At 52.3% G+C, this 9,490-nt stretch overlaps 2 protein-coding genes across 2 annotated transcripts; one reads left to right on the top strand and one right to left on the bottom strand.

Moving 5' to 3' along the window:
- Window positions 1–909: 909 nt before the first annotated feature.
- LOC148591273 (transcription factor JunD-like) lies at window positions 910–2,182 on the bottom strand. Its single transcript, XM_088537894.1, has one exon. It carries the CDS (start codon window positions 2,125–2,127, stop codon window positions 910–912), a length of 1,218 nt encoding a protein of 405 aa, XP_088394020.1. The 5' UTR covers window positions 2,128–2,182.
- Window positions 2,183–4,001: 1,819 nt separating this feature from the next.
- On the top strand, window positions 4,002–9,196 carry THAP1 (THAP domain containing 1). Its single transcript, XM_088537889.1, has 3 exons — window positions 4,002–4,153; window positions 4,419–4,614; window positions 7,645–9,196. The coding sequence occupies exons 1-3, from the start codon at window positions 4,083–4,085 to the stop codon at window positions 8,107–8,109; spliced, it is 732 nt and encodes a 243-aa protein (XP_088394015.1). The 5' UTR covers window positions 4,002–4,082; the 3' UTR covers window positions 8,110–9,196.
- The last annotated feature ends 294 nt before the right edge of the window (window positions 9,197–9,490 follow it).

Here is a 9,490-nt window from a genome sequence, read left to right as displayed (position 1 = left end):
ACTGGCACAAGAAATATGGAGCTTACAGTCTAGAGAAGTGTTTTCCTGTGACTGAGTTGGAAATACATTTCATTCTGCTCAAAACTTACAACAATATTGATCTCCTCCAGGATTTGACTTTAGAATTGAAGCCATTTAAGTGCTTTACTTACAAGAGCACTCACATACTTGTCTTGACTCTAAATGGCAAATTAAAGCTCTAGAGAAAGACGTATTAAAAAAAAATCATCAATACCAAGAAAATATACATTGCCATATTATTTTTAAATATATATATATACACATTTATGTACACACATATATTTTCAAAAGGGTATGACTCTGGCTTTTAACTTTGAAAGGCTCCTCCACAGCTAAACACTTGACAAAAGTGTATGAAGAAATAAACTCCTTCCTTCTTCTTTTTCTTCTTCTTTTTTTTTTTTCCCCAGGAAAACAAAAAAAAAAGTTCAATCTTTCTGTAAACCGGAATTATTGTAATCCCCCAAATCCCTACAGACCTTCACGTGGAGGGTGCCGGCGGTGGGGAGAAAGACGAACAACAACGAGGAGGACGACGAGGACACCACAGCACAGCCACCCCCGGGGGGCTTCTCCCTTCCTTCGATGCCGCCCGGCGTCGCCCGCGTACTTAGTGCAACAAAAATAAAACCCGCCGGAGCGCTCGCAACGCCCGGCCTCCGGCACCGCCTTGCCCGGGCGCGAATAAATAAGGAATAAAAATATTAATAATAATAATAATAAGCGTGGAAATAAAGCCGGCCGCGACGCGGGGCGCCGGGGAGAGCAGCGCCGCCTCAGGAGCGCGCGCCAAAGGCCGCCGCCTCGGGATCAACGGCCGACGCCAACGGCCGCCGCCTCGGGATCAACGGCCGCCGCCTCGGGACCAACGGCCGCCCGGGCGCCCCCTCAGCAGGCGCTGGTCTCCGGCGCGGCGGCGGCGGCCTCGGGCGGCGGCGGCGGCGGGTCGCGGGGCGGCGCGGCGGGCCCCGCGGCCGCGTTGATGTGGCAGCCGGAGGAGAGGTGGCTGCGGACGCGTCCCTGGAGCTGCGTGACCTGCGCGCGGAGCAGGTTGGCGGTGGCGGCCAGCTCGGCGTTCTGCCCCTTGAGCGCCTTCACCTTCTCCTCGAGGCGGGCGATGCGCTCCAGCTTCCGTCGCCGGCACTTGGAGGCCGCGATGCGGTTCCGCAGCCGCTTCCGCTCCGCCTTCAGCCGCTCCTGGCTCTCCGCGTCCAGCGGCGACAGCGACGGCGGCGTCGGGGCGCCGCTCCCGCCCTCGCCGCCCGCGGCGGCCGCCGGCGGCACCTCGGGCACAGTCTGCGGCTCCTCGAGGCCCCGCGCCGCCGGCAGCCGCCCGCTGCCCAGCGCCGCCGCGCCGAAGCCCAGGCCCGGCGGTGGCGGCGCGGCGGCGGGGTAGGCGCTGCCCGAGGGGCTGAGCGGCCCCGCGGCGGGCGTGAAGCTGCTCAGGTTGGTGTAGACGGCGGGCGGGTCGGCCGCGGCGGCGGCGGGCGGCGGCGGCGGCCCGGGTCGCGCGGGGCAGCAGGGCCCCGGCGGCTGCGGCGCCGTCAGCAGCTGGTTCTGCTTGTGCAGGTCGGCCAGGGCCTTCACGAAGCCGTCGGCGAAGCCCTCCTGCTCCTGCGTCACCGGCTGCCGGTAGAGGAAGGTCCCCGCCGCCGCGGCCGCCGCCGCGCCGGGCGCTGGCGGGCCCGGGCTGCCGGGCCCCAGGGGCGCTCCGCCCTGGATGAGCAGCTGCTCCAGGTCGGCGGCCGGCGGCAGCTTGAGCAGCGGCAGCTCCGCCGGCGAGCCCAGCGCCGCCTCGGCGCGGGCCGCGCTCCCGGCCGCGCCGCCGTTGCCGGCGGCCGCGGAGCCCGGCGGCAGGCGCAGCCGCGCGGCGCTGCCCGGCGCGCGCAGCGCGAAGGGCCCCGGCAGCGGCGAGGCGGCGCCCGGCGCGTCGCGCTTCTTGGCGGCTCCCAGCAGCAGCTTCTGCCCCGCCGCCGCCGCCGCCTCGGCGCCGGCGCCAGCGAAGGGCGGCAGCGGCGCGAAGTCGGGCAGCAGCTCCATGCCCTCGTCGCCGTAGAAAGGCGCCTCCATCTTCACGGCGGCGCGGCCGCTCCGCCCGCCGCTCATGCTGCCTCCGCGGGCGCCGCCGAGGCCCTCGCTGGGCGGCGGCGCGGGACGCGCTCGCCCGGGCACCCGCCGCCCGCCCCGGAGGCGCCCGCGGAGCCGCCTCCCCGCGGGGCGGGACGAGCGGCCGCTCCGCCCCGCGGCGCCGCCCGGCCGGGCCCGCGCGGGGAAGCCCCCCGGCTGCCCCCGGGGACGCGGCGGGGACCGCGCTGCCCCTCGGCAAGCGGCGCTGCGGGCGGAGCGCGCGGGCTCGCTGACATGGGGGGCTCGAACCACCGCCTGGTTTTTCCTCTTTTCCTTTTTCTTTTCTTTCCCATAAAACACCTGGAGGAGTGGATTTTGGATGGCAGAAATGTCTTTGGGAGGGTTCTTGAGATCTGCAAGTTCTGCTGTGTTTCATATATATATTATTGTTTGTGTCCTTTTTTGTTATTATTATCGTCTATCATTATCCGAGACAACCCTCTGACTGCTGAAATTCTTGTGGGATGAGGAAATTGTTTCCTGCTCAGTGTATTGAAAGAGAGGAAGAAAATAACTCTTGTCAGGAGATACTGACACGCTCCTGGCAGAGCTGCTGAGAGTTCCTTTTGTCATGGCTGTTTATGCCGGCTATCAACTCAGGGCACATTCACCCATTCTCCCCATCACTGTGTGTCTCCTCCCACATGCTTCACTCACTCCATGCTGGGCAGAGACCGGATCTGCCCGAAAGGGCACCTATAGCGGTGGTGCCTCTGACCAACCTACTCACAGGCCCTGTTTTTGCTTGGCTCCTGCTCCTCTTCCCTGCTGGGGTCTCCCCATCTCTGCCACTCCCTGGCAGATTTGCTGGTTAGGGAAAGCGAAAAACATGGGGAAGACACTTAAATTGGAGATCCTGAGAGTGGAGTTAGTGCCCTGACGGAGAGAGCCAGCCGAGAGCATAGAGAGGATCCTGGGGAGATGGGAGGGAAGGTGGGAGACCTACGAAGAGGATTTCTAAGTATGGAGGAAGCTTGGGGATCTGGTAGGAGACTAAAAACCATCCCGAACAGAGAATCACCGTGCTGGGACCACTGTCCTTGGCGTGCCTTAAGCCCTAGCTAGCGGCGCTTCAGGAAGAGCAACCAGCCCGCGCTGCACGTGCAGTAAACACCCGCAGCGCTGGCAGCCGATCCCGTCCTGCAGGGCACTTGGGGCTGCTCCCTTTTCTCCATCCGGCGTTAAAATACGTACAATCCTGCGCTGCATGGCGCTAGAAACGGGCCCCTCTGCCGCCCGACAGCTCAGGACGGAGAAACACAAGAGCACCCTTGAATAAACAGACATGTTTTTAATGTCGTGATGATTTACTTAATTTCTGTATAATAGCTGCTGATATTAGGGGCCTGCTCATAAACTTTCGGTGAATTTTTGCTTTTTTCCAGTATCTCGTGAATGTAACTACACGTTATGTCAACATGGCCTCGCAAAAGCCTTTTTAATTTAATTTTACCTTATTTTTGGTCTGTTTCTTTTGCTTTTTGGTCGCTCTTGCTGCGGTTTGGGGCAAGAAGCCCCTGGCGCCAGCCCAGCTCTAACGCCCCCTTGCCCCCCACCGCAGCTGCCCAGATGTGCGGGCGGCCGCAAAGTGGGCGGAGGAAGGGGCGGGCCGCGGGCCCCCTCGCGCCTCCCGATTGGCCATCGCGTCACCGCGGCTCCGCCCCGCCGCCGAGCCCCGCCAATGGGCGCCGGCGGCGCGCAGTCACCGCGAGAGTTGCGCTGAAGCTGGCGCCGCCATCTTGGAGTTGGGAGAGGCCGCGTCCCGCTCCCGTGCCTGCGCGAGGGTCGCCGGCGGGGGGCGGGGGCGGGAGGCAGGCAACATGGGCGCCCGCCCGTGAGGTGGCGGCGCCTGCGAGCTCCCCGCGGCGGCGCCCGCGGCCGCGGCGGCGGAAGGAAGGAAGGAAGGGAGGAAGGAAGGAGGCGAGGAAGGAAGGATGGTGCAGTCGTGTTCCGCCTACCGCTGCCGGAACCGATACGACAAAGAGAAGCCCATCTCCTTCCACAAGTGAGCGCGCGGCGCGGCACGGCACGGAGCGGCGGGGTGGGGCGGGGCGCGCGCCGCGGGGGGCGGGGCCGCCAACGATCGCCAACGGTCGCCAACGGCCGCGGCTTTCTGCGCACCCCGCCGGGGAGGCGAAACTCTGTGTCCGGGGGGACGCGTGCGCCCGGCCGCGGCCGACGCGCCCGCGCGGGGGGAAGCGAGCGGCGGCGCCGGCGGCCCTGGCGCCATCCCAGCGCCCGCGGGGCTGACGGGGACTTCCCGCCCGCAGGTTTCCTCTCACCAGACCCGACCTCTGCAAGAAGTGGGAAGCAGCGGTGAAAAGGAAAAACTTCAAGCCGACCAAGTACAGCAGCATCTGCTCGGAGCACTTTACTCCCGACTGCTTTAAACGAGAGTGCAACAACAAGCTTCTGAAGGAAAATGCTGTGCCCACAATATTTTGTTACACTGAGCCCAGTGAAAAGGTAAACCTGAAGCACTCTTAGTTATAGCAACACGAATGCATGGGTCTCTTGCTCGTGTTTGTGTTGCAGGATTTGGTGTAAAGGAGCAGTTGGGAGCAGGGGCAGGCTGCAAATGCTGTCTGGGGAGCATGAGCGCTCAGAGGCACTTGGAGGAGAAATCTGGGGAAGCTAAAGAAGCTCAGGAGCTGTTCCTAGTGCTGTGGGAAGAGCAGAGGCCCCAGAGCAGGCTCTAACCTGCTCTTGTGTGTGTATGCACAAAAACTAAATCACAGCAGCATAATTTTGACTGAAGCCTTATGTTGAACCAGCACAGCAACAGAGTAAGAGGTTGTTGCCATATAATTAAGTTGTTCTGGTATGTCCGGAGTGTTACAAAGCCTTCAGTAATCTCATTTGCAAACTACCTTTCACTGTCTTAGGCTGGTTGGTGGCTACTGCTATCATTAAAAACTTGGTGTAGGCTAATTCTGGGATTTAGCTATCCTTTCTAAAGCACTCAGACCACTGGTTTAGCAAAGGTAAAATGACAGGTAAACGCGGGGGCAGCGTGGTAGCTGCATGTGCTCTCTGTGCAAGCTGAAACTTTCTCTGTCTTAACAATTACGTTGTTTTCGTAGGACACACTAGTCTCTTACTGTCCCTGCACATCTTAGGATAGTCTCCCAGATGTAATGCTATCCTCACGGTGCTTCTAAATGAGAAAAGAGTGGATTAATAGCTCTTCCTTCTTGACCTAATAGCTGCAAGGGGATGGTTAAGAAGATCGATTCTTGATTTCTGTAAAAGGATACCTTGTAGGTGTCTCTTCCCACTCCTTGTGATGGAGGAGATCTGGGGAATGGCAGAAGGTACCAGGGTGAAGTGTACAGAGGAAAGCAGTGGTTTTTGCATTCGTTTTATTTTATTTTATTTTATTTTATTTTATTTTATTTTATTTTATTTTATTTTATTTTATTTTATTTTATTTTATTTTATTTTATTTTATTTTTGATTTAAATTCAGTATTGGAAGTGATGCAGAGATGAAAAGGGAAAAGGAATATTCTACATATCTTAAATCAGTAGCAATGGCTGGGCTTCTCCAATTGAATTCAGACTAACTTCGAAATACTTTTCAACTTTATATTTTTTGCATTATATTATTTGAAATACTTCTTGCATTTTTTCATAGTAATGCAATTTCTACTGAGAATCTTTTAATGTCTGTAAGGAGTAACTAGAATTCGTGGGCACATCACGAGTGAAATAAGTGATCTGCCATGTGTGATGCACTGAGGTAACAACATCACTGTAAAGATTTCACGTGCTCTATAAGCTGGAAATAGAATGGATTTCTCCTTGCAGGTCCTGATTTTGCCGAGTAGTTTTCCTGGCAGAAGGATTTGAGAGTAGTAGCTGATGTGGTCAGATTCATGTGTGAATTAGACGGACACAGTATGAGCAGAGACTTCTCATAGCTGAGAAGTTACTCAGGTTGATGGCTGGCTGATTTGTACTTCAAAGTGATGGGTAGTTCTTGCCCACATATGAATCTCTGTGTGTAGTGCCAGCTGCAAAGCCACCTCTGCAGTTATTGTCTGTCAAATGTTGCAGTTTGTACAAGAGTGAGAGCCTGGCCCTCCAAAGTGTGAGGTTGTTTGCATAGTACATCTAACTGACTCAGCGTTGTGACAGGAGCTTCAAGTCTTGTGAACTTAATACTCTGGAGGGCAGGAAGTGCTCATATTCTCTAACACACATTGCAAATGCCCTTGTGCTTGCATGGATAGTAATAAGACTGGGCACAGGTAGTTAGAAAGTTGCTTTCAGTGCCTTTTTCACCAATAATTTTTTAGGCTTTCTTTTTAGCAAGTAAGAAGAGTGCTTTTAATTACTTTTTTTTTTTTTTTTTTTTTTTTTTTTTAAGCCATCGTGGAAACAGAAGGGTTTTTGAATTGCCTAAGTTCTTTTTGGGTAAAAGGAATGTGATTCTTTCCTCTGGCCTTTACTCAAGTGGGTGAGAGCTGTGTCATCCTGGACCGTGCAAGTGCACCGAATCTGTCCAGGGCAGTGTGATACAGACTGTAGCTTCACGTGCAGCTGAGCTCATCTAACGTTTTGCGGCTGTCCAGTTGTGCTTCTCCTTTCTCAATCCCATCTGCAAGCTGTTCAGTTCTACTTCCCACTCCCTCCTAATACCGACTCAGGTGTTGTCACGCCTGTTCCTGAGCTGCATTAATTTAACAAATTTGCAGAAGCTTTCTGCAGTGGTGATGGGGAAGTGAATAGCTTTCTGTCATCTTACCAGCTCGTTATGTTGCAGCAAAGGGTAAATGCCAGAACTGGGAGTAAGGAAAGCTGGACCTGTTTCTTCCATTTCTGGCATTAGGAATTGCTTTCTTTTTCATTTATTTATTTTGGTTTAGCCAGTCTTGTTAAGCCAAACCCTTACACTGCAGTCCTAAAGCAGTGAGACAATCACTTCCATTTGTTAAGAAGCAGGCCTTGCTATATCTACCTTCCTTTCCTGCCAACTTATCAGCCCCCTCAGTAAGATGATTCTTATTCCTCCTCCTCAGAGATTTTCCACTCCTGCTGGATTTGTGTTAAATTGATTGACATATTCCAATGAAGTTGAAGCAGCAAAATGGAGGGACAAAAGGGGACGGGATGGCCATGGTGAGTTGTTAGGTCAGCTAACTCCCATCTTGCACAACTGCAACCTGTGTTTTCACTTTTCAGCTAAGTGTGGATGTAGTTGTCCAAAATCTTCCAAAGTGAGATTGTGAGACATCCAGGTTCTTCAGTTTCTGCTTTCTTCAAGGCATCAGGGACACAAATCTGAGGAAACCTTGAAAATGAAGCTCCTTCAAAATATAGCCAGTTTAGAATTAGCCAGGCCAGAACTGTTTGTTAGTTTTGAAAAATTAGGCCTTAAAATTTGTTTTACTAATTCCAGTCCTGGCCATTTACATTATATGGGGGCTGTACACCTGGAGTTGTTTTGTGAGCAGCGTCAACATGAATGTGTACTTTTATTTTGTTGTGATAGCCTGAAGAGTTTGCAGAGCAACCAGAGGATCCACTACCACCACCTCCACCGCCACCTCCACCACCACCACCGCCACCACCACCAGCAGCAACTCCCGTACTGCCGCCATCTCCATCAACTCCTTCCTTTCATTTATCTCAAATAGATGCAAGATTTGTGGATCCAAGTATTGGATTATTGATGCCTCCTCTGCAGACACCCAGCAATCTTGCTGTTTTTTGTGATCACAACTATACCGTAGAGGATACAGTTCATCAGCGAAAAAGAATTCAGCAACTGGAGGAACAAGTTGAAAAATTGCGAAAGAAGCTCAAGACTGCGCAACAGCGGTGCCGGCGCCAGGAAAGACAAATTGAAAAACTGCGAGAAATTGTTCAGTTTCAGAAAGAAAAAGACATATTGGCAGGCAAAGGCTATGTTATTCTGCCCAATGACTATTTTGAAGTTGTGGAAGTACCTGCCTAAACGTCAGAAACATCTGCCTTCACTTCGCTAGGCCAAGAAGTTTAGTATAAAAACTAAATGCTCTCTAATTCTGTGTGTAAGGCTTCCAATAATTCTAAATCAATAAAGAAGGTGTCATACAAATGAGATCACATTTTATTTTTCTTCATTATCATTTCAGTTTGATGCTTTTTTAATACATTGCAAATGCAAGCATCTCAGAATTAGAATGCATTTAGTTTATGAAAGCTGATTGCTTTACAGAAGAAAAGGATGCAGGGTTAAATACATTTAAAATGTGTAAGATCTTTTCACAGTGGCTGTTGCGTGCTTACAGGGGGACAGGGAATTGAATCTGTCTGGGAATGAATCAAGTCCATGTTTGCGGTACACTTAAGGGCAAAGCTTTGTCAAGGCAGTTAGCATTGGCTTGTTTGATCCCCAAGAAATAATCTTCATTGTTTGCAGAAGAAGCAGAGCTAGGCCAGTTAAGAAGATATAAAGTGCAACCTTATACAGGGAATAATAAGATACATATTTCATCCTGGGAAAGCTTCCAACCTCAGTTTGTTATGCCTTCAAAGCACTGCATGAGCTCTAATTCCTGGATCCCTTTGATGATGTATGTAAATGAGCCTGTTGCTTTGCAGTAACCTTTACTGGTGTGTGTGTTGTGAGGAAGAAGGGGAGAATTTACTAACAGCATTAACTGGAGCCATAGAAGAGGCTTTGCTGGGAGGGCACTGCTGACAGGCAGTGCTGCAGTGATGGTGTATATTACCTGATCAGGACCAGGAAATGAGTGTGTGCCTTTCAAAAATACTTCAGTAGTCATCTGCAGCCCTCCGTGTGCCAGAGAAGGCCACACTAGCCCTTTTATGAGTAAGGTTAGCCCCTGGTTAATTTGCTCCTATAAGCACTGTAATGGGTTGCATGTAGTCCTCATCCTTAAAATCGTTGGTCTTAATTTGCATCCCGAACACGTGCATAGTGTCAGGAAGTTTAAGGGTTTTTTTGTTGTTTGTTTGTTTTGTTTTTTTTTTTTCTTCCCCAGGGTGCTGAGCATTTGCAACTTTTATTGCAGTACACTGTGATCCTTTTTTCATTTGTTTGTTTTGCTTTGTTTATTTCCCCAAAAGGCATCCACCCAAGGGCAGATGCAGGATTGGACTTTGGAAGTTGCTTGGTGCTAGGCTGGTTTTTAATATCTCAAATGCTGCTGCCTCCCCTACAGCCTTATTAAAAGTCTTTTCTGAAAATAAATCTGGCATTACAAAGTCGTGCTACAGTTTGCAGTTACTGTCTAGTAAGTCTGGAAAACAACACTGTTGTCTCAAACTCATCCAGAATCAGAGAAGACTGTTGCATTGGACCTCTTGTAGATTTCAGAGCTGAAACTTAA

The sequence above is a fragment of the Tinamus guttatus genome, unplaced genomic scaffold (assembly GCF_059628265.1).
Source record: "Tinamus guttatus ecotype Peru unplaced genomic scaffold, ASM5962826v1 Tinamus_guttatus_pri_ptg000878l, whole genome shotgun sequence".
NCBI classification, from domain to species: domain Eukaryota; kingdom Metazoa; phylum Chordata; class Aves; order Tinamiformes; family Tinamidae; genus Tinamus; species Tinamus guttatus.
The sequence above is the reverse complement of the archived record's forward strand: the minus strand, read 5'-3'. Positions and strand labels throughout refer to the sequence as shown.

Coding starts and splice junctions, on each gene's coding strand:
- LOC148591273 (XM_088537894.1), bottom strand. CDS start 2,127: ATGAGCGGCGGGCGGAGCGGCCGCGCCGCCGTGAAGATGGAGGCGCCT.
- THAP1 (XM_088537889.1), top strand. CDS start 4,083: ATGGTGCAGTCGTGTTCCGCCTACCGCTGCCGGAACCGATACGACAAA. Junction 4,154..4,418: donor AAGCCCATCTCCTTCCACAA/GTGAGCGCGCGG, acceptor TCCCGCCCGCAG/GTTTCCTCTCACCAGACCCG. Junction 4,615..7,644: donor ACACTGAGCCCAGTGAAAAG/GTAAACCTGAAG, acceptor TTGTTGTGATAG/CCTGAAGAGTTTGCAGAGCA.